Raw genomic sequence first — 25,705 nt, 5'->3', positions numbered from 1 at the left:
CATTCAAAGATTTATTTAAGACAATACTGGCTTACAGTTGAAAAAAAATTATATATTTTTGCTGTTCATAATAGTTATTTGGGAGTAATGGAGAGGCCATTTTATTAGTTTAATCATGTTAAGTTTTCCTGTATCTTTTCCTCCCTGCTAGGAAAAGGAAGATGACAAATCAGACACCTCAAGTTCTCAACAGCCGAAAAGCCCACAAGGTTTGAGTGACACAGGATATTCTTCTGATGGCATATCAGGTTCACTTGGTGAAATTCCAAGTCTTATTCCAAGTGATGAGAAGGATTTGCTCAAGGGACTCAAAAAGGACTCGTTTTCACAAGAAAGCAGCCCTTCCAGCCCCTCGGATTTGGCCAAGTTGGAAAGTACAGTCCTGTCCATTTTGGAAGCCCAGGCAAGTACGCTTGTTGAAGAAAGGTCAGAAAAGAAAACACAGCCTCAGCAGGTTTCTCCCGAGCATCCGAAGGATGAGCAGAAAGCTCAGAGTTTAACTGAAACCCTGGATACAACAATTTCAGAAGAGACGCTCAAAGAGGGTCAAGAAGAAAAAGATATGTTTACAAAAGATGCCCAGCTAGATGCTCCTTCCAGGAAGGACCCCAAAGAAAAGTCGGAGTTTGTCGATGACGTAGCTGCAAGAAGACAGCCTTACGATTCAGTTGAAGACAGTAGTGAAAGTGAAAACTCACCTGTCCCACAAAGAAAACGGAGAACTAGCGTCGGTTCTTCGAGCAGCGATGAGTATAAACAGGAAGACAGCCAGGGATCGGGAGAAGAGGAGGACTTTATCCGAAAACAGATCATAGAAATGAGCGCTGATGAAGATGCTTCAGGTTCTGAAGATGACGAGTTCATTAGGAAACAGCTCAAAGAGATTGGTGGTAGTATTGAGAGCCAGAAGAAGGAAGAAACGAAAGGGAAAGGGAAGGTCGCGGCAGGGAAACACAAGCGACTGACTCGAAAAAGCAGCACAAGCTTTGACGACGACGCGGGGAGACGCCATTCGTGGCATGATGAAGATGATGAGACGTTTGATGAAAGTCCTGAAATTAAATACAGAGAAACTAAAAGTCAGGAGGGTGAAGAACTTGTAGTTGCTGGAGGAGGAGGGCTACGTCGCTTTAAAACCATCGAGCTCAACAGCACAATAGCAGACAAATATTCTGCAGAGTCAACCCAGAAAAAAACAACACTGTACTTTGATGAAGAGCCAGAATTAGAAATGGAAAGCCTGACAGACTCTCCAGAAGATAGGTCCAGGGGGGAAGGATCTTCTAGTCTTCATGCTTCCAGCTTCACTCCTGGCACATCCCCTACATCAGTGTCATCGCTCGATGAGGACAGTGACAGTAGCCCAAGTCACAAAAAAGGAGAGAGCAAACAGCAACGCAAAGCTCGGCACAGGTCACACGGTCCTCTTTTACCTACAATTGAAGATTCCTCAGAGGAAGAAGAACTGAGAGAGGAAGAAGAATTATTGAAGGAGCAAGAAAAGCAGCGGGAACTGGAACAGCAGCAAAGAAAGAGTTCTAGTAAAAAATCAAAGAAAGACAAAGATGAACTTCGAGCTCAGAGAAGGAGGGAAAGACCGAAGACACCACCCAGTAATCTCTCTCCCATTGAAGATGCATCTCCAACAGAAGAATTGCGTCAAGCTGCAGAAATGGAGGAGCTCCATCGATCGTCTTGTTCTGAATATTCACCTAGCATAGAGTCAGATCCAGAGGGTTTTGAAATAAGCCCAGAAAAAATAATAGAGGTGCAAAAAGTTTATAAATTACCCACAGCTGTGTCTTTATACTCACCAACAGATGAGCATGCTATTATGCAGAAAGAAGGTGGCCCAAAGGCATTAAAAAGTGCTGAGGAGATATATGAAGAAATGATGCATAAACCCCACAAATATAAAGCTTTTCCAGCTGCAAATGAACGAGATGAAATGTTTGAAAAGGAGCCTTTGTATGGTGGGATGTTAATAGAGGATTACATTTATGAATCTTTAGTAGAGGACACATACAATGGTTCGGTTGATGGCAGCCTGCTAACAAGGCAAGAAGACGAAAATGGATTTATGCAGCAGAGAGGGAGAGAGCAAAAAATAAGACTTCCAGAACAGATTTATGATGATCCTATGCAGAAAATTACAGACCTCCAGAAAGAGTTTTATGAGCTAGAAAGCTTACATTCTGTCGTGCCTCAAGAAGACATTGTTTCAAGTTCTTATATCATCCCAGAAAGCCATGAGATAGTGGATCTGGGTAGTATGGTAACTTCTACCAGTGAAGAAAAACAATTACTAGATGCTGATGCTGCCTATGAAGAGCTCATGAAGAGGCAACAGATGCAGTTAACACCTGAATCCAGCACAGCCCAGCCCCCCGTCAGGGACGACATGACGGAGCCCACTGTGGACTTTGATAGGTTGCCCGATGAATCTTTGACATCAAGTATTCTTTCAGGAGCATCTCTTACAGATTCAACCAGCAGTGCAACACTCTCTATTCCAGACGTTAAAATAACCCAGCATTTTTCAACAGAGGAAATTGAAGATGAATATGTAACCGATTACACAAGAGAAATTCAAGAGATAATTGCCCATGAATCGCTGATTTTGACCTACTCTGAGGCTTCAGAAAGTGCTACATCTGTCCCACCCTCTGATACACCTTCCCTCACATCATCGGTTTCTTCAGTTTGTACCACAGATAGCTCCTCACCCATTACTACCCTGGATAGCATAACTACAGTTTATACAGAGCCAGTAGACATAGTGACTAAATTAGAAGATTCTGAGATGATTTTGTCATCAACCTATTTTCCAGGCAGCATTATAGACTATCCAGAAGAAATAAGTATATCTTTAGATCAGACTACCATACCAGATGGTAGAACTAGTGCTGATCATATTGCAGTTTCCTTATCTGATATGACACCTTCTATCTTAGAATCTGAAGAAACTAAACCCAAGGGGCTAATTGCTGACACTGTTTCCACTGACTTATCTATGTCTGAAAAAGGCCCAGTGAAGAAAGCCAAGAAGGAAACTGGGAATGGAATTATTCTGGAAGTTTTGGAAGCTTACAGAGATAAAAGGAAGGAGTCTGAGGCTGAACTAACAAAAACCAGCCTATCTGAAACTGTGCATGATCAACCACCTTCTGGAACAGCCCTTCCAATGATGGATCAAGTTTCAAGTGCATACTTTGTATCTGGAGAGGTCTTTGGTCAAGCAAAACCTGCATCTCAGTTGCCATCTGGCAGTCTTTCTGTTTCCTCTCTTCCAACTAAAACACGTCCATTCCTACGAAGTTCTTCTTTGGACACATCAGCTCAACCTCCTCCCCCTCCTCCTCCCCCTCCCCCTCCTCCCCCTCCTCCCCCTCCCCCTCCTCCCCCACCACTGCCTCCACCAACTTCGCCTAAACCTGCTATTATTCATCCTAAAAAAAAGTTAACAGTTACAGCTCCAGTGACTCTAACTATGACAGCTACGTCTCTAGTCGACACTGTTACTACTGTAGAGACTCCAGATGTTCCAAGGAGCAATGGGTTACCTGTAACAAAAATATGTACCACTGCACCTCCTCCTGTTCCTCCTAAGCCATCTTCAATTCCATCTAGGCTTGTATTTACACATAGACCTGAGCCAAGCAAACCTCCCATTGCCCCTAAACCATCAGTTCCTCAGCTTCCAATAACTACACAAAAACCAACAGATACACACCCCAAACTAACAGGTATATCTTCACCTTCAAATATGACATTAAATTTAGTCACTACAGCGGATTATAGATTGCCTTCTCCTACCTCCCCACTTTCCCCTCACTCTAACAAATCGTCCCCAAGACTTTCCAAATCCCTCATGGAAACGTATGTGGTTATCACGTTGCCATCTGAACCCGGGACTCCAACAGATTCTTCAGCTAGTCAGGCAATTACCAGTTGGCCCCTCGGATCACCCCTCAAAGATATGATTGCCACCGAACCAGTATTTTCTGTAGTTCCTCCTATGGCAGCTACAGAAATTTCATATTCATCAGAACAGAGCCTGTACATCCCAGGAGCTTTGCAGACATTTTCTGCTATCCCTGTCACAACACTGTCTTCATGTCAAGCAGCCCCAAGTTCATTTACAGAGCTTCTCACAACTGAAGTTTCTAAGGCTGAGGTTTCAGCAGCCAGAAGTACAGTCTCTGGTGTTGGTCTTGGCAGCGTCTCTATAACAATTCCTCCGGAGCCTCTTGCTTTAGATAACCTGCATTTAGAAAAGCATCAGCATAAAGAAAGTGGAAAGTTGCAACTTATTGGTGATGCCATTGATTTGCGTACAGTACCAAAAGCAGGAGTTAAAGTAACTGAAAAATGTATGGATCTTTCTGCTTCTGCAGTGGATGTGAAAAGGCAGACCACAGCAAAAGAAGCTTATGGGAGACAAATCAGTGCTGTCCAACCCTCTATTATAAATCTCAGTGCAGCTTCCTCAGCAGCGACTCCAATATCCCTGGTCGCCGAGACAGTGGCTGCCGTCGCATGCACAGCTGGTTACACCGCAGGCACAGAAAGCCTGGTGGGTGTAGAACACGCAGCACCACCACCACTTCAGCTTACTACATCAAAGCATGCTGAGCCCCCATACAGGATGCCAAGTGGCCAGCCCTTTCCTACAGTTAGGCAGGAAGCACCAATAAACTTGTCTTTAAGTACTTCAGCACACCCAGTGACACTGGCTACTGCAAAGCCTGTTACTGTGCCTCCTGTTGGTGTCACAAATGGATGGACGGATGGCACCACACCCCAGGGAATCACTGATGGTGAAGCGGTGGATCTCAGCACCACAAAGTCTCACAGGACTGTTGTAACAATGGATGAGTCCACTTCAGGTGTGGTGACCAAAATAATAGAAGATGATGAAAAACCTGTTGATCTGACCGCAGGGAGAAGAGCTGTGTGCTGTGATGTGGTTTATAAGTTACCTTTCGGGAGGAGCTGCACAGCACAGCAGCCTGCAGCTACTCTCCCTGAGGATCGTTTCGGCTATAGGGACGACCACTATCAGTATGATCGATCAGGGCAGTATGGCTACAGAGGGATTGGGGGAATGAAGCCTTCCATGTCTGACACTAATTTAGCAGAAGCTGGACATTTTTTCTATAAAAGTAAGAATGCTTTTGATTATTCAGGAGAAACTGATGCAGCAGTAGATCTAACTTCAGGGAGAAGTTCCGCAGGTCAGTATGATGTGGCAGCAGACCTTTCCTTGAAATATCATTATGGTGTTCCTCATCTCATTTCAGGATGAAAATGTGGTCCCTTTTTCCATTTTGTTACTTTTTCTCTTCCTTTGGATATTTTGGCAACATATTTGGAGTACATGTGCGCTTCTGTTTCTTCATTTTTTTTTTAATTTGTTCTGCCCAGAGTCACCTGCATGTGCCTGCATGTTCAGCATTGCTTTTATTCGGCATCTAATTAGGTTAACCAGTGAATTTGCATGCAGTCCCATTCATTATGTTCATCAAGATTGAGAGCTCTTTCAGACCCAAAAAGCATCATTCATTCTGGGAACTGGACTATAACTATACCCTGTATTTCAGGTGAGGTAATGGATTATTCAAGCAAGACTGCAGGCCCATATCCAGAAACACGACAAGTCATTTCAGGAGCTGGCATTAGTACCCCGCAGTATTCCACAGCAAGAATGACTCCACCTCCAGCCCAGTATGGTGTGGGGAGTGTTTTGAGGTCAACTAACGGGGTTGTCTATTCTTCAGTGGCAACTCCAGTTCCCTCCACATTTGCTATCACCACACAACCCGGCTCCATTTTCAGCACCACCATGAGGGATCTGTCTGGTGTGCATACAACTGATGCAGTGACTTCATTATCCACCTTGCACCAGAGCCAGCCGATGCCTAGATCATATTTCTTAACAACAGGTGCATCTGAAACAGACATTGTAGTAACTGGTATTGATATCAATGCCAGTCCTCAAACTATTACTATGGAAACTCTTACTGCTGAGACAATAGACTCGGTTCCCACTTTAACCACAGCATCTGAAGTGTTTTCTGAAGTGGTGGGAGATGAAAGTGCTATTTTAATTGTCCCCGAAGAAGATAAACAACAACAGCAGCTAGACTTGGAGCGTGAGCTCTTGGAGCTGGAGAAAATTAAGCAACAGCGTTTTGCTGAGGAATTGGAGTGGGAACGTCAGGAAATTCAAAGGTTCCGAGAACAAGAAAAGATCATGGTTCAAAAAAAGCTCGAGGAACTGCAGTCTATGAAACAGCACCTTCTCTATCAGCAAGAAGAAGAGCGTCAAGCCCAGTTCATGATGAGGCAGGAGACATTAGCTCAGCAGCAGTTACAGCTGGAGCAGATCCAGCAGCTGCAGCAAAAGCTTCACCAGCAGCTAGAGGAGCAGAAGATTCGCCAGATCTACCAGTATAACTACGACCCCTCTGGAACTGCTTCTCCACAAACCACCACGGAGCAAGCGATGTTGGAAGGTCAGTACGCCGCTCCAGAAGGCGGTCAGTTTTGGGCGGCTGAAGATGCCACCACCACCGCCTCGGCCGTTGTGGCGATTGAAATTCCACAAAGCCAAGGGTGGTACACGGTCCAGTCCGACGGCGTCACTCAGTACATCGCCCCACCTGGCATCCTGAGTACAGTTTCAGAAATACCTTTAACGGATGTTGTTGTGAAAGATGAAAAACAACCCAAAAAGAGAAGCTCTGGAGCTAAAGCCCGCGGACAGTACGATGAGACAGGGGAACATCTGGCAGAGGACCCCCGCTGTTTTAAAAAGATAGTAGACAGTGGAGTGCAGACTGATGAGGAAGATGCTGCAGATCGGAGTTATGTGAGTAGGAGAAGGAAAACTAAGAAGAGTGTTGATACCAGTGTCCAAACTGATGACGAAGATCAGGATGACTGGGACGTGCCTACTCGGTCGAGGAGAAAAACTCGCGTAGCAAAATATGGTGACAGCACTGCAGAGGCTGAGAAGACCAGACCCCTTTCCAAAGTCTCCAGCGTAGGCGTCCAGACAGTGGCAGAGATGTCTGTGCAAACTGAACCCGTCGGAACCATACGGACACCTTCGATACGGGCGCGCGTGGATGCCAAGGTAGAAATAACTAAACACATTTCAGCACCTGAAAAGACTTACAAAGGGGGCAGTTTAGGATGCCAGACAGAAGCAGAGTCAGACACACAGAGTCCTCAATATCTGAGTGCCACATCTCCACCCAAAGACAAGAAACGCCCAACACCTTTAGAGATCGGTTACTCATCTCACCTTCGGGCAGATTCCACCCTGCAGCTGGCTCCTTCCCCACCCAAATCTCCAAAAGTCCTTTATTCACCCATCTCACCACTTTCACCAGGCAAAGCCTTAGAATCAGCCTTTGTACCTTATGAAAAACCCCTCCCTGATGACATAAGTCCACAGAAAGTACTGCATCCAGATATGGCTAAAGTTCCCCCAGCGAGTCCTAAGACAGCCAAGATGATGCAGCGGTCCATGTCTGACCCCAAGCCTCTGAGTCCAACAGCAGACGAAAATTCCAGGGCTCCTTTTCAGTATACCGAGGGCTACACGGTAAGAGTGATTCTTTTCAGTTAGAAGACAGTGGATGAGTTGATGTTAACCATGTGTTTGCAGACTTTAGGAAGCAGTAACGCTCCTGGTACCTCAGGAACCCAATACCAAATTTCAGTGAGTATCATTCCATTAGTAATTTGGGGAAGAAATAGAAATGTATACATTCCCACAAAAAGAAAACATGTTCTTTTTTGTGAGGCAAGATGAGAAAGGAGTTTGTTGTTTTATGACTTAATGAGACTGAAAGTTTTGTTCTCATCTTGAAATCTCCCGTGTTTGTTGTAGACTGAGATTTCAGTGAGTGTAATTAATACTCACATTCAACGATCGTATAAACATTGGATATAAACAAATAAGGCAAAGGATGGCCATAAATTTAGACCCATGGATACTGGAATTCTTAGTGGGAAGGTCTTTGGAGATTATCTAGTCAGTTTCTTCTTCCTCCAGCCAGAAGGTTTTCATAAAAGGGCTTAGGGCATTTACTTCTCAAAAGAGAAGATTTCTAGGGCAGGTAGGTGAAAGCATAATACGATCTTCATAGTTCATCCATTCTTATTTTGTTTCTGGTGACTGTCTTAATCTATTCTTAAGTAAGCCTTAGTCCTGGTGATTATAGAAGCAAAAATAATTTGTATGTTTCTTTGAATAATAGAGATTAAAAATTATTAATTTGAAAATATATAGGTATGCTTTAAAGGGAAAAGTACATATATAGATATTTGGGACGCAGTTGTGAAGATCGCTATAGCTGAAAAGAAGAAATGTTAATAATCAGCAATAAAAGCGGACATGTCCTACTTAAAATCCAATATATAATTCTTTAGAAAGTTATTGATAAATATGATGGTTGAATTTAAAAGTTTCCCTTCATGAACTGGTTTTTGAATTCTAGATCTTTAAACCCCAAAGATTCTAGATGGGCTTTTCTAGATATTGCTATTTATCTCCACTGACCCATATACATGGTGGAACAAAAGTAGGTTTATAGTTGTGAGTGTGCAAAACAGTTTATTCTAGTATTATTATTTATTAATTATTATTTTCCATACGAACAGCTGTAAACCTATTTTTGCCATACCCTGTATGTTAAACATTGGCTGTCGAATGAAAAATATGCCATTATATATGACTGTAAGTCTGTTTATATGTATATAGACATATCCATAGCCACATTAATAAATTACAAATTCATGTTTAAGTTTTCTAGTTTTATAGTGGCATTTTGATATTATGGACTTTCTTAAACAGTATATCCTAAATGTAAAACTTTTTTCATATGAGGGACAGAGGTCATAACTGTTAAATCAGGGAACCACTGGTACATTGAGATTTTATTCAGTTTACAGAGAATTATTTTATGTATAGCTTTGTTTCTAGAATTAAATCTATTGTGAGAAGGGATTATAACTCAGTTATAATAAATAGATATCTTTACAGCTGTGGCCTATAAATTAATCTAAAGAGTTAATTGGAAAACTTTGAAAATGTGTTTTTTAATAGTATTTGAAAGTAATGTTCAAGGCTTCTGTCACTAGAAAGAATAGGCTTTTCTGGTTGATATATCAATTATTTACTTAATCTATGGCTCTGAACTCTTAGTTCAAACTAACTCAGTTAAAGAAGAGATTCAGGTTGTCAATATTTTTTCCTCACAGTATTCACTTTGGACTTGGAAGTACGAAATGAAAGATACAGTGGGTTGTATGGGTTGTATTATTTATTGTATCAGTAATATTGATTAACTATTTAATCATAAAAAGTTGAGTAGAATTGCTAAATAATATCCTGAACCTGAAAAATCCCAGGTGAATTGAGCCTTGGAACACAATTCAATAGCTCATTTTTCTAATTGGTCAAGCTCCATGTATGCTTTAATATGGAATAATTATGTACAAACTCAAAGATGTTGTTTTATTGCACACACAAGGCATGCCATTTGATATACAGGCACAGTTTTTAGCACTTTAGATACTTTGATACTAAAGTGTGAATTTTACAGTGTGTGTTTTTTTGCAAATTTTTAGTTGTGCTTTGAGTCTGTTTTAAATAAAATTAATTTCTTACTTATAAGCCTGGATCACTAAGTATTAGTTGTACTGAAATGAATAATCTTCTAAATGATATTTATAGTGATATAGGTTTAAGTCTAGCTTAGTAGTTTACATATTGTTAATTTTCTCTGAAAACAATCACACCATTCAGTTGGAATTGAGACATCATAGTAACACTTACAATACAGCATGAAAGATGAGTTTTATACTAGATGAGATTTTGTGGTACAATCCCCTCTTCCTGAAGGTGTCAGGAAATGTTTCAAAGAGGAGATTCTGAAACATGAAGGTGAGATTTCTGTTTTACCATGAAGAGAAATGACAGTTATTCTAAATAGAGGGAACAAAAGGTGCAGATGTTCAGATTGGTGAACAGATGTAAAGCAACGAGGTAGGAGAAAGGTTTACTGTAACTGAAACCGGAAACTTGCAAAGGAACAGGTTGCAGGGGACCTAATTTGCCAAGTTAGAGTTCAGATTTACTTCCCTTGGGCTATAGGGAGCCAAGATCAAAGCCACCGTCATTTTTTAATTTACGCTTTGCACTAGCCCTTGGACTCCCTCCGCTCTCGTCTTCCTTACCGTCAGTTCTCTCAGCTGCATCTAGGGTGATTTTCTAAAATCTACATCAAATTACATCATGCATTCCCCAGAATAAACTCTCCAACAGATGTTCATCAAATTCAGAATATATTAGAATTTTTTTAACATGGACTCATATGACCACATTTGCCTCCTGCCCACCTTGTTGCTCTGCTTCCAACCGCTGACCTTGCCCTTCTTTCCTTCTTTGGATGTGCCAACCTCACCCTCACCCGGGACCATGTCTGGATCTCTTTCCCCAGATCTTTGCCTGGCTAACTCCTGTGTACAGATTTCTACTTAAATTTCACTTCCACAGAGAGGCTCTCCTTAGCTTATTCTCTAAAAAAGTCAACTTGTCACCATGAATCTCCACAACTGCATCATCTTCATTTGTATATATTACTTATTAATCAAATATCATCTTTCTTCCTCAGTGGAACATAGCCTGTACAACAGCAGGAATTCTGCTTTGTTTGCTGCTCTAGTCCCAAGTGCCTAGAACAAAGTAGGCCCTCAACATTTATTAAATCACTGTATAAAGGGGCCAGTATAGGTATAGAGGCGATGGTATGAAACATGCATTAAAAGACTCGGGCTGCTTACCTTTTAATTACCACAAACTAGACCCATCCTAGCCAGTCTTGTTGATAATCTGAACTTTTATCTCCTTTGCTTAAAATGTCAATTCCACTTTATTTTTATGTAGACATCCACAGTTGAAGTATATTTAGCTATTCAGACAGTCCAGCTGCCTTGGAAATGAGGAACTAAGCCCAGAATAGGCCATTGACTTTATCATGGTTCCTTAATAAGCCAAAAACGTGACCAGAATTAGAATATTAGACTCTGCATGTTATAGCTCTTATCCTTTATTTGTGTCGTCTGATACTGGACATTTAAAAAAAAATTTTTTGAACATGTTTTTATTGATTTCGGACAGAGGAAGGGAGAGGGAGAGAGAAACATCAATGATGAGAGAGGCATTGATCGGCTTTTCCTGCACACCCCCCACTGGGGATCAAGCCGGCAACCGGGGCATGTGCCCTGACCGGGCATCAAACCCAACTTCCTGGTTCATGGGTTGATGCTCAACCACTGAGCCACGCCAGCCAGGCTGGACATTTTTTAATATTTTTCTTAAAAATTCAATACCTTGTTTGGTGTCCGTCTTTTTATCTTGTAATTTCCTCTGCTCTTTCTTAAATTCCCGTTTGAATCCCTCTTAATTAGATTTATTCATTTTTTAATTTATTCCTGTTTGCATTCATTCATCTCATTCATTCATTGCTCTTTTCCAGACACTCTGGAAAACTCTACAAATAGAAGATGAACCAGAGAGGCAGCGATCCTGCCTAGTCCCCTGCCACTGGGCTTGTTTTGTTCTTCTTGCCCATATATTGTATTCATTGGCTAAGGTTCTCATAACAAAGTACCACAGGCTAGTTGGCTTAAACAACGGAAGTTTGTTGTTACAGTTCTAGAGGCTAGATGTCCAAAATGAAGGTGTCAGCTGCGTCGGTTCACTCTGAGGGCCGTCTGGGCCACTCTCCTAGCTTCTGCTGGCCTCTAGTATTTCTTGTCTTGTGGTTGATGGTCTCCCTGTGTCTCTTAACATTGTCCTCCCTCTTTGTGTCTCTGTCCGTGTGTTAAATTTCCCCTTTAGAAGGACAACAGTCGTATTGATTAGGTCCCACATAAATGACCTTGATTTAACTTGGTTCCCTCTGTAAATACCCTGTGTCTGAATAGTTTCGCGTTCTGAGGTACTAGGGCTTAGGACTACAACACATCTTTTCTTTTGGAGGGGGAGAGGCACCATGCAAGCCGCAACACGTATGAAAGCACTATATTGCATTTTTTGTTTGTTCACAGCAAATGTGGACTTTTTTTAGTTTGTTTTCGGCCCTCTTTCCCTACATTTTTTTTTTTTTCTTAGTGACTATCTCACAGACTTTTTTGGAGAGCTTGAATTATTACTTTTTCATTATGAGTAAAATCTCCCTGGAGTTTTAAAATATTTGTATTAGTTGTGCAATTTGGAACATCAGAGATTTAAATTTTATTCCATAGGAATTCAACTATGTGGCATAAGATACTTTAATATCATTTTACCATCATAGATTTGGTTACATCTTTGACTTAGAAATTCCAAGGCAGGAGCATATATTGTCTAGTTAGTGTTTCACTGGCATTTGAGTTCATGCTGCCGCTAAGATATCTTATACATTCAGTTGATTACAATTAGCATTAATTAACAAAATCATAAAATAATAGACATAGTGGACATCACTAGAGCAAGGAGCTATCTGAGATTATTTTATTGTTATGCAATATTCTCCAATGTCTTTAAGAAGTGAGCACTATCCTTTTATAGACCCCTTCACTCTGGTTCGATAGCCAAATTCCATTTTTTGACAGCATTTATTTAACCAACAGTTTTGTCTTGCAGTCTACTTCTCTTTATGAATAAAAATTTTTAACTGAGTAAAGATGGAAAAAATTACTTTTTTAAAAAAATCCTTTAGTTTTCTCCCCAGAAAAATTCCCAAGAGGTACAACTAAAACAAAGTCAGAATTTATTCCTTCCCCTACAGTTAAGCTTGCTACTTAGATATGACTTGATAATGTGTTTTCATAGTGACTTAGAAAAAGCACAGAAAGAAGTATGGTTCCAAATGAAAGGTAGTATGTAAACAGTGATTTTCTAACTTTTAACAGTAGAACTTGTTTTCAATTAAAATGTCTTATGAAAGCCAGAGAGTTAAAAATGGTGGAAACTGGTATAGAGTGATCAAATACGTATCTGTAATGATTGAATGAAGGAACATTTATAACCTTCCATCCTTAAGTCTGGCAATTGTGTCCAGTACAGTTGATTCCCTTTCCTCACATTGACATTGGCAACATTTGTCTTTCCTTAACAGAAATTTGCCAACTATCATTAAAGAACTGTACTTTATGGGTTGGTAGAAATAATTCTCAAATCTCCTACTAACTGTGTGCCTTTCATATTCTGTGGAGTATATAATGCTGCTTCTCAAGAAATTTCAGATTCCTATTCTCTATCACTGTGTTTAATTTACTCTTTTGGGTCATGAGGCCTTCCTTAACTGACCAGTTGAAAACCACCCACTTTTTAAACACTCTCCCCTTACCCCCTTCTTGATTTGTCTCCGTATCACATGCGTCATCAGGAATATTGTGTTTGTTTGTTTGTTTGTTTGTTTATTTAATATATCTTTATTGATTTCAGAGAGAGGAAGGGAGAGGAATAGAGAGATAGAAACATCAAAGATGAGAGAGTCATTGATTGGCTGCCTCCGGTGCGCCCCCAACTAGAGGTGGAGCCCACAACCGGGCATGTGCCCTGACCGGGAATCGAACCCCGATCACCTGGATCCCAGGTCGATGTTCAACCGCTGAGCCACGCCCGGCTGGGCTGTTTCCTTATTTATTGTTCCTCTTCCCCCAGCAGAATTTATGGGTGAAGATTTTTGTTTATTACGTTCACTGTTATGTCCCCATTGCCTAGAAAGATGCCTGATTCTTAGTTAGATTCCCTATAGCAATAAATTAATTTGATGAATTAGTGAATAAATGGACCTCTTTATCCATGAAACGGCTTTCAGTTTGGAGGAATTCACCAATTTCTTACTCCCACATAAAACAAAAATATAAAAAGAAAGCAAACAAAATTTTACTCATCCGTCCCCTGCACTTTTTGTGTGGTTCTGTTACAGGTTTTCCTTTTGCTTTCTCTGTATTTTTCTTCCAATTGCTTAATGGGTGACACTGTACTCTCTCAAATTCATTTCAGTCCATTATTTTTGTGGACATCTGTGGATCATGTCTAGCATCACATCTACAAAATGTTCTTAAACCAGAGGGCCAAATGTGTATCTTATGCCCTTTGTCTTTATTCTACACAGTGAGACTGTGATTATATCATTAACCACAGATGATTGATGACTTCAAGAAGGAAGGTTAATAATATAGCATGTTCTTAAAAATATGTATAATATAGCATGTTATTTTCAAAATTGGGAGAAAGTGATGTTATCCATTGGGAGAAATAGTAATGTGAATTCAAAGAATTTGTCTGGAGCTGGAAGGGATCTAATTCATTCTAAGATTTTTCTATCTTAAAAAAATGATATTTTAAAATGATTTCTCTATCAAAAAAGGCATATATTTCATAAGTGGCACGTATTTTGTCAATGATGTACACTCCACTTTTTGTACTAAAATGCGCTACATTTAAAATGTTATCACCTTTACAAGGTTTTAAAAATACATAGGGCATTAGGTATTAAAGTTGATTAGTCCTACCGTAGACTTACTGTACAAGTTTAGAGCTGTTCTAGTAATAGCTAAACTCCTTATTAAAATTATTTTATGCTAGAGTTTAAGCCAGAATCCTATTGCTAAGCAGATGAAATTCATGAGGCGATTTTTACAAGGATATGTTTTGCTTCACTGATTGCTATTTTCATAGCTATATTTTAAGATTTTTGGAATGGTTTAATGTCTATTTCTAAGGGTAATTTCCATAATTAAATTGAGAACTTTTATTTCTGTCCATTTTATTTCTGTCAGAATGTACAGTTTAAGAAATAATAATTTTGGTAGCCAAGTGTGATTTGAAGGAAAATATTTATTAGCTTTTGTTTTTCATTACTTTCTTTGAAAAGCAACATAAGAAATCAGTCTATTAAGACTGACTTTGATGAAAACACCTGTTTTATAATGGTGTTATTTACATATATCAGAAAGATTATTCATATAATTTAAGATTCTCTAACTGACTGCCTTAGCTTTTACTGAAAAATTTACAATCAACTGAAATGATTATGATATACAAATATTTGAAAGTTTGAGGTATAAGGTATATAGTGGCATTACAATATATTCCAATAGTTGCTTGACATTTTCCTGTCATTGTATTCAACATCAAAATAGTATATATTTATGATAGGCATATATGTGTATACATACTTACATATAATAAACGTATACATAATATGTTTAATGCTTTTATAGCATCTTATAACTAATAAAATATTTTCACTGCAGTTGCTTTGTTGAGATCCAAACCACTTATTTTTTATATGCTTTATGTTTATTTTTATTCCATATTTTAAAGAAGAGGAACCTGAAGTGTTCTTTTTACCCCTACTCCCAGACCATATTTGCATTAAATGAGGCCCCAATATTTAACAGTATTTTCTGTTTGGTGATGTTCTGTATCTTGAATTATGTACAGAATTTGAATTAGGAGGGCAGTAGAACAAGTGTGGTGAGCTAAACTAAGTCTTAAATGAACTGGCTAAATAAACTAAGGTAGTGTAGCCTGAAGCTATAAACAACAAAGGGAATTTTTATCTATTTTATTTTAACCTCAAAAATGAGTTAAAACAGTTGAAAAAGTTAACCTTAATGGTTGAAAACAATATAAGAAATCACTAAGCTAGATTTATAGAACTGCTATCTTTTTTTTTTGGTTGAAAAAATTTCATGAGATGGCAAACAGAAACAGTTTTGTGAAGAACAATATATAACCCTCCTGAAGGAATACAGTATCAGTAAAAGTAGAAGATTTGAAGCTAAACTGATTGATTGGTTACACTCCTCACTCCCACTCCTTTCTCCCTCCTCAAGTGAATGATTAAATATAAGTGTATGAAAAAATATATATACAATTGTTTGGGCTCTCTGATAAACTATTTTATCTACGTGAATAAATTATTTTTATTAAGTTGGACCAGATTTTAATTTCTTACCTATTAGGTAGTATGTTTTAGCAAGATAAGGACAAGTCAAGTCCTCATTGTTTTTTCTGATAAACTCAGTCCTAAATCACAGATCTCAATATCCAGGCAGAGAGGATAAGTGCGTGGCTTATTTATTTCTTTAACTCTGATGAAATCACTGCGTAAAGTACTAATTGATGCTGATTGTTAATAGTTTTATAATACTTCATAAAAACTTTACATCACAGCATTGATTTTCTTTTGACATGGATAAGTATGCATGAATTTCTTCAGTGTGTTATGGATATTAAAATGATAGAAATGTTTCTAACAAAACAGCAATATTACTGTATTCTTAATAAAACTTTTTTGTTGGTGCTTTCAGCCAGTTCTTCCCTTTCTGGCAGTAGCTGATGCCTGTAAATACTCAAATGCAGAACGATCATTAAGCTCAGATTTCACTATTTATCCAGTTGGGAAATCCTCATCACCATCCAAGTACACCCCTATTCTCATGTAATTGAATGTGTAGAATTGAGAATTGAAAAAGAAGTTAACCTCTTAAAATGACATTTAGTAAAAATATTGTCATATTTATATAAACTCATGAGCTTTATCTTTTAGAAGACTGAATAAAATATTTCTTGCCACTTTGTTTAATTGCCATCTTTTATCCATTGTTAATGGTATTGTCTTCTAAAGAACTCAATAGTTAGGCAGTTTATATTGAATAAGGGCCATGGTCACGTACTTTACAAGAAAATTTAATTTAATTTGGAGGATCTATTTTACATGATTTGGGTTTATGAAAAAGAAATACTTCATTCACTGCAAACATATGTGATAAAAGTAACTCTGAGCTATTTTAAGGTCATGTTCCAAGTGTGTGTTCTAGTCCAGAGGATAATCAGTGAGAGAGAAGCAAACAAACAAAAGAGGTTCCTGTGATTTTTGTGGTTAGGCATTTCAAGAGTCTGAATGTAAAATACCTTTGTTATCTCAAGATAATTTAGTAAAGACTCTGTGCCACTATTAAAATGGTCATTGTATTTTCCATGGCTTTTGATAGGTAGTTATTGACTCATCATTTCTCAAATTGCTAATGACCTGATGCTTTAGAGAACACATCATGTAGTAATCAATCATAATTTTAATACCCCATGTGTAGAGTCAGATGTTTACACTTTACAGCATTTGAAATAAACTTAAATTTGTTCCAATGAGAGATTGCCAATGAGAAAATATTTTATAGAAGCATTAGAGTCACTAAAATCTCTCTTATGGATCAATAATTTGTTCTCAAAACGGAATAATTCATAGGCAGGCAGTACTACAATACTCAGCCATGCTGCAGTACAAGAAATGACTGCTGTAAAGAAAAGAGGGAAGATGCTTTATACTTTTACATTTACGTTTCTGGATAAGGTTTAATGTTAATTCTTGGAAACTTTTATTATTTTTGTTATTCTACTTCAGATTGCTTGCAGAAACCATTTAACACATTTTCTGATAAAGGAAGGTAGTCATTATCTCATGGTAAGGATATTAGAACTATAAACGATTTTTTGACCTTGAAGAAGGAACCAGCATTAGATGCTCAGAGCATTCGTGTCCTGGTCCAGCAGCACCAGGCAGATGTAATCGAGAGAATAGGACGTTATCTGTGTTAATTTTCCAGTGAGCTGATCTGTTACTTCAATTCTTACGCTATTTTGTTTTCATAGTCTTTAGGTTGTCAGTGCTTTTCAATTACTTCTTTGTTTCTCTTTATGCTTATGGGTCATCAAGCCTTCTTTCTGTCTAGCTAAGAGCATATAGGCAAAATATGCTTTGCTGCCCCAATAAATATTTGAAGTTGTAACTACAAAAAGAGTGATTTTAAACTTAATAATAATGATTTGACATTAGGAGACTAAAAGGAAAAGGAGGTCACCGGTATCTTCAAGCATTTTCTTTTCTCCTAGAAAAACAAACAAGAGAACATGCTGTTGAATGAGGCAACAAACTAGTTAAGAAATATATCTGTATTTTTACATAGCAATACATCTTTTAAATGAAAATATAAAATTGAGAAACATATGTCCCTTACTTCTGATACCATTGTCATTAGCCTCACTTTATTTTTTCTACCCTTGTTGTTAGTAAATGTCTCATTTTACGACACTGAAGTATTAAATTTTTTAATACTTTAAAGCAAATTAAGCTATTGAAAATAGTGCCACAAAGATCATTAATGCACACGTATTTGTTTGAGCACCTATTTTCAGTTCTTTTGGGTATATACTTACGAGTGGAATTGCTGGGTCATATGGTAATTTCATAATTAGCTTTTTAAGGAACTGTGAAACATTTTTCCATGGCAGGTGAACCATTTTACATTTTTATCAGCAATATGTAAGGGTTTCAACTTCTCCATATTCTTCCCTGTACTTGTTATTTTCCATTTTTTATTATTACCATCCTAGTGGGTAAGAATTAGTATCTCATTGTGATTTGAATATGCATTTCAGAAATGACTAATGATATTGAGAATCTTTTTTATGTGCTTCTAGACCATTTGTATTTCTCATTAGGAGAAATGACTATTGAAGTCTTTTGCCCAGTTTTTAATTGGGCTATTTGTTGTTGTTGGGTTGTAAGAGTTCTTTATATATTCTGGATATTAGACCATATGATTTGCAAGTATTTCCCCCATTCTGTAGATTGTCTTTTCACCTTCTATACAATGTTCTTCGATGAACAAATTTTTAAAAATTTTATGAAGTTTAATTTATTTTTTTCTTTTGTTACTTATGTTTTTATTGTCATACGTAACAATTCATTGCCAAATCCAAAGTCACAAAGATTTATCCCTATGTTTTGTTTTCTTCTGAGAATTTTGTGATTATAGCTCTTTTATGTAGGTTATTGATCTATGTTGAGTTAATATTTGCATGGGAGGTAGGTATCCACCTTAATTTTTTTGCATCTGGATGTACAGCATCATTTGTTGAAAAAACTGTTCTTTCCCTATTGGTCTTTGGAACCCTTGTTGAAAATGAAATAGCCATAAATGTAAGGGCTTATTACTATACTCTCAATTGTATTCTGTTGATCTATGTATGTCCTTATGCCAGTATCACACTGTTTTGATTACTGTACCTTTGAAGTTTTGTGAAATAAGGAAGTGTGGGTCCTCAAACTTTGATTTCAATATTGTTTTGGCTGTTTGGGGCTCTTTGAAATTACATATGAATTTGCTGATCAGCTTTTCTATTTCTGCAAAGAAGGCCATTGGAATTTTCATAGAAAGTGCATTGAGCCTGTAGATCACTTTGGGTGATATTGCCATCTTAACCTTATATTAATTCTCCCATTCCATGTACACTGGATATCTTTTCATTTATTTAGCTCTTCTTTATTAAACTTTGTAACAAAGTTTTGTAACATTTGGCATACAAGTCTTTCACCTCATTGGTGGAATTGTTGCTAGATATTTTATTCTTTGAATAATGTTATAAATGAAATTTTCTTGATTTCCTTTTCAGGTTAGCCATTGCACGTGTATAGAAACACAACTGACATTTTTTTATATTGATCTTGTAGCCTGCAACTTTGCTGAATTTGTTTATTAGCTAAGTTTCATTATGCATTCGTAGTATTTTCTATACATAGGATCATGTAATCTGTGAATGAATTGCTTTATTTCTTCCTTTCCAGTTTGGATGTCTTTTATTTATTTTTCTTGCTTAATTTCTTTTACTAGAACTTTCAATACAGTACAGAATAGCAGTGGTAAAAGTAGACTTCCTTTTCTTATTTCTTATCTCAGAGGAAAAGCTTTTAGTCTTTTTTCACCATGAATTCTCTCACTGTTAAGTATGATGTTAGCTATGGATTTTTTATAAATGCCCTTTATCATTTTTTTTGTGTTATTGCTATGAAAGGATGCTGGCTTTCTCTGCATCAATTGAGGTGCTCATAATAGGTTTTTTTTTTCTTTATTCTATTGTAATTCTGTATTACACTGATTGATTTTGGTATTTTGTATATTAAATCACATTGCATTCCAGTGATAAATTTCACTAATTCATCATTTTAATGCCGTTGAATTTGGTTTACTAGTATTTTATTGAGGAATTTTGCATCTATTTTCCTAAGTGATATTGGCCTGTAGGTTACTTTTTTATGACATATTTGGTATCAAGCTAATATTCTCCTCATAAAATAAATTGGAAAGTATACTCTCCTCTTCTATTTTAAAAAATATTTCAGGAAAACTGGCACTCATTCTTCTTTAAGAGTTTGGTAGAATTCACCAGGGAATCAGTCTGAACCTGGGTTATTTTTTGTTACCTTTTGGAGGTTTTTTTTATTACTGATTCAATTTCTTTACTTATAAATCTGTTCAATTTTTTAAAAAAATTAAATTTCTAGGACTTTGTCCATTTCAATTTTATCTAGGTTATTTAGTTTGTTGGCATGAAATTGTTTGTAGAATTCTCATGTAATCCTTTTTATTTATGTAAGTTCGCTCCTAAATCCCTATTCTTATTTATTATTTTATTTATTTGTGTCTTCTATTTTTTTCTTAGTCAGTCTAACTAAAATTTTGTCAGTTGTCTTGATATTTACAAATAACCAACTTTTGATATTATCGATTCTATTTTCTGTATTTCATTTATTTTTAATTTTTTTTTCTTCTATTAGTTTGCTCTTCTTTTTTTGAGTTCCATAGAAGTCAAGTTAGGATATTGATTTGAGAACTTTCTTTTTTTTAATGTATGCATTACAGCTCTGAACTTCCTTCTTATAACTGATGTCACTGTGTGTCATGTTTTGTCATCTTGGTTTTTTATTTTCATTCATTCTAAAGTATTTTCTCATTTCCCACGTCATTTCTTTTCTGATCCACTTGTTGTTCAAAAGTGTATGGTTTGATTTTCACATACTTATGAATTTTTCAGTTTTTCTTTTTGTATTGATTTCTAGCTTCATTCCACTGTAATCAGAGAAAATACTTTATATGATTTCAGTCTTTTAAAATTTGTTGATATTTGTATTGTGGCCTGACATATAGTCTATCTGGAAGATATTCCAAGTGCACTTCACAAAAATGTGTATTGTGCACTTGTTGAGGAGAATGTTCTGTATGTTTATTCTAATTGGTTTATGGTATTTTAAGTCCTCTGGTTCCTATTTTATCTGTCTAGATGTTGTATCTGAGCTGGAGAATGGCGAATTGTAAGACAGTAAGCAAAAATCCCACAGTGCTTTTTTACTGAATTATAGTAGTCTCTTTCTTCATTGAGCATTCCCCTGTTTGCTCTAAGCTTTTTTAGTAGATTCTAGAGTTCCAAAAATGTTGATTCTGTCTGTTTTTGCGAGCCTAAAGGTTGATTTAGTGGAAGGATCAATTCTTGGAATTTCCCACTTTGCCATTTCTACGATGTCGCTCCAGTCATGGCATAGAATTTTAATTTATAATTTGTTCTGTTTCACTTTTGGCATACAGGTAATACAAATAATTAATAGCTTACTCATTTCATTTTTAGCTTTATGTAAAGAAGTAGTTAACTCTGTTAAGCTTATTCTTTATAGACATGGATCATTCTTTAACATTAAAAAAATGAGGATTCTCTGTTACAGAGCTTTTCTTATTTGTTTTTTGTTTTGTTTTGTGTGAGGCAAACATGTACTTACATAATCCCATTTGATCTCTACAATAACAGAAATTACAATATTAGCAGCTATCATTTATTGAGTGCTTTGTAACCAATCAGTCTACTAAGTACTTGAAACAACTAAGCTCATTTTGTCTAATAGGAAACCAGTGAAGTATAGGGGGTTACTGAATTCAAACATATTCTTTTCAGTATATTCAACCTCTTTCTGGTCATTCTACATAATGGCCTACCTACTTTTTCCCCAGTGAGTCATTGTTAGATTAGAAAGTCCAAAATCTTTATGATTTTAGGAAAAGCGTTTAGTTTATAAATTTCTTAACTCCTAGTACCAACAAATCATAGTTTATATTGAGTTTTCATATGCATATTTGGTAATATTATGTGTTACATGCCATATGTCAGATCTGACTCCTGGAGACCCTATGAATGAGTGATATACACAATGTCTATCCTCAGTGGTCTTGTTCAGCTCCTTAAACACATACATATGGCTTCTTTTATGGATTCAATTCATCTCATATCTGATCTTCCTCTTTTCCTGCTGCCTTCTATTTTTCTCAGCATTATTGCCTTTTTAAAGAATCTTGCCTTATCACGATGTGCCCAAAGTAGAACAGCTTTAATGTTATTTTTGCCTCCTGTGATGTTTTGGGCTTAAGTAACTCTAGGACCCACTTATTTTCCTTTCTGGTGGTCCAGGGTATCCATAGACCTCTCCTCCGACTCCATATTTCAAATGAATTAGTTTTTCCTATCAACCTTCTTCAGTCCAACTTTTGCATTTGGACATAGTAACTGAGAATAATAAAGTGAGTGCAAATGATTTTAGCCTTGGTGTCTAAAGACACTTCTTTGCTCTTCGTGATCTTTCCTAATTTTGTCATTGCTACTGTTCTCTCGCTTTCTTGGCTGTAGTCTCCTTTCGGATCGATGAGTGAACCAAGGTAAGCAAAACCTCTAACAATTTCAGTGTTCTCGTTGTCTATGATAATGTTCTTTATTTCTTCTGTAGTCAGGATTTTTGTCTTCTTGAGGTTCAAACGCAGTCCTACTTTGGCACTTTCTTCTTTCACTTTCATCAGAAGTAGTTTTGAATCATTGCTGCTTTCTGCTAGTAAGTTGGTATCATCTGCATATCTCCAATATGAAGGTGTATTTCTTCCACCAGTTTTTGCTGCTGCTTCCTCTGAATCTACGCCAGTTTTTTGTATAAGTTATTCATACAGATTAAACAAATAGGAAGACAAAAATGTACCCTTGCTGACACCTTTGCTGTGGGAAATCATTCTCTCTCTCCATACTCTGCCCTGACAGTGGCTCCCTGTCCACAATGCAGGTTACACAACCGGGCAGTTCAGTGCTGAGGCACACCCATTTCTTTCAGAGCAGCCCATACATAGCTCTTCATGATCACACAGTCAAAGGCTTTACTTTAGTCTGTAAAACACAGACTAACCTTCTTCTGAAATTCTTTGGCACAATCCAGTACAAATGTTCTTGAATATGTCTCAAGTGCATCTTCTTTTTCTAAACCCGGCTTGAGAATCCAGCATTTCTTGTCACCTTGAGAATCACCCTACTTATGTGGGAAATTAAAGCAGTGGTCCTATAGTTACTGCATTCCTTGACATCTTTTGTTTCGAAAATTGGGATGTATACTGAACATTTCCAGTCTGTAGGCCATTGTTTTATTTTCTGTATTTGTTGACATTTTCTTGTTAGAATATTGACAGTTTCAGCCTCTGTGGCTTAAAAGAATTCTCTCAGTAGCCCATAACCTGGTGACTTATTTCTTCCCAATACATTCATGGCAGCTTTCACTTCACTTTCTAGAATTACAGGTTCTGCCTAGAGGAACCCTCTTCTGTACAGATTTTGTCTCTTGTATAGGTTTTTAGTATCCTGGTTCCACTTGCCTTAATTTTCTCCTGGTCAGATAATGTGCTTGCTTGTGGGCACTTAGCATTCCAAGTTTAGATTTCTTGAATCTTATGGTAGTGATTTATTGACTTGTTGTTGTTGTTTATATCTCCTTACATTGACTATTGTAATAGTTCTCTTTTTCTCTACATACTAGAAAAACTGTGTTTAGGATTCTAATCCTGCATTTGTCACCTTTTACTTTCGCCTCTCATCTGTCTTTAACAATTTTTAGTATTTCCCTTTCATCCCTCTTAATTTTTCTTTTCTCATCACTTCTGGTATTGTCTCTTCACATTCTTCCCTAATAATATTTCTAGTTTCAGTCCACAGTTCATATGGTTCTCAGTCAATTGAGCATAACAGCGTGAATCTGTTTTTTATGTGGACTTTAAATCCATCAGTAATGTTATTTACATTATATTTTGACAGTATGATTCTTTTAGTGCTCTAATGTTTGATAGTAAGAGTTCATAGTTAGTACCGCAATCTGCTCCTGGTCTTGTTTTGGCAGAGAGATACAGCTTTTCCATCTCCAGCTTCCAATAACAGTGTCTATTTGATTTTTGTATTGGCCATCTGGTGAAGTTCGTGTGTACAGTCATCTGCTCAGTTGTTTGAAGCATGTGTTTGTGATGGACAAGTCTGGCTCATAGAAATCCACAAGCTGATAACCTGCTTCATTTCTGAACCCTAGTCCAAATTTTTCACTGATATTTTTGATTCTGCTTTCTTTTCTACTTTTGCATTCAATTCAGCTATAATTATTGGCATGTCTTGTTTTGGTGTGTGATCAATTTCTTCTTTAATACTTATGTAAAAGCTTTTAATTTCATCTTCAGCCTCTGTAGTTGGAGTATAGACTTGAATGATAGTTATATTAATAGGTTTTTCTAGAAGCCTGATTGATATTATCTGGTCAGGCCTTACATTGTAGCCCCTAACTGCCTATGTTACATCTTGTCTAAGTCTTAAAGCCACTTCATTTCTATTAAAGAATTATTACTATTGTTTTCAAGAAATGGATATTATAATGATAATCAGCTAATAATTTATAATAATATCTTACCACTCATTGTGTCCTTTTTTTCTAGACTTTCAAGAAAAATAACCCCAACAAAAGAAATTTCAATTGTTAGGCTCCCCTGAGGGTCATAGGGGACTTCTCAGTGTCTTTGGATGTCCGCCATAAAAATCTGTCCATTTCTTTTCAAGAACATTTTAAATAATTTTGCCCATTAAAGTGATTAATGAGAGCAGTTTGTAAAAGTCATATTTATTATTATTTCATATGCAAAGACAGCTTGGAGTAGTAAACTAACTTCTAAAAAACATCAGGCTCTTAATTGGTCAGTGAGGTGAACATGTAGAATGATTTTAGAAGGGTATAAAACCAAACCTCCCTAATATTAATTCTAATGCATGACATTTCATCACTAGAGATTTAATTATCTGAGTAATAAAGACACCCCCCCCAACAACCTATTAAAGTCTATGTATTCCTATGATAGATCTGATTTTCAGCTTTTATGAGAAAAGACAATTCACTCGTGTATGAAGAATCACAAAAAGACCAAGGGGTCTTTTGACCTTGGCTGTATTTTTACAAACAGCCTCAAAATTTAGACTTCTGATGTAATTTTCAAGTACAAGTCAGCTTGTATTTCTATTTGTGTGTATTGAAAAACATAATTTCAGTGTCACCATTTTAAAAATAGCACAGTTTGGTAATCTTATTGGGAACATTTCTTCATTTCTTATCTATCAGGAATATTAGAAACTAGAAATACTCTTGGTCTCTCTTAAGTACAAGTTAGCCCTGTAAGTGTTGATTTAGTCATGTGTATAAGGCAAGCCTTTGAGGGCTGGAGACTGTTCAGGAGATTAGAAGACCTAAAAGGCATATTTTTTTTGCCCAGAGTAAGCTGTTTTCTCAAATGCTTCCTCTTTCTGTAAATAGCCACTGTGAGAAACACTTAAAATAATTTTCACTGAAAAATCTAACATTTTAGAAAACTGAAAATTTTAGGATACATTTCAAAAAGCTAAATAGCTAGCATTTCAACTGTTCCCTTGGTGTTTAATAAACAACTTATACATCATCCCCATTTC

At 37.0% G+C, this 25,705-nt stretch overlaps 1 protein-coding gene across 1 annotated transcript in view; it reads left to right on the top strand.

The window, feature by feature from the left end:
- Positions 1–25,705, top strand: part of PCLO (piccolo presynaptic cytomatrix protein) — a 341,606-nt gene that overhangs the window by 167,797 nt on the left and 148,104 nt on the right. The window contains exons 5-6 of the mRNA XM_087821122.1: positions 152–5,237; positions 5,604–7,615. Of these exons, the coding sequence (XP_087677248.1) occupies positions 152–5,237; positions 5,604–7,615 (7,098 nt within the window). The remainder of the gene's footprint in view (positions 1–151; positions 5,238–5,603; positions 7,616–25,705) is intronic.

The sequence above is a fragment of the Miniopterus natalensis genome, chromosome 10 (assembly GCF_054644295.1).
Source record: "Miniopterus natalensis isolate mMinNat1 chromosome 10, mMinNat1.hap1, whole genome shotgun sequence".
In the NCBI taxonomy this organism is placed as follows: Eukaryota; Metazoa; Chordata; class Mammalia; order Chiroptera; family Miniopteridae; genus Miniopterus; species Miniopterus natalensis.
Note: the sequence above shows the minus strand (reverse complement) of the source record. Positions and strands in the feature narration are given on the sequence as shown.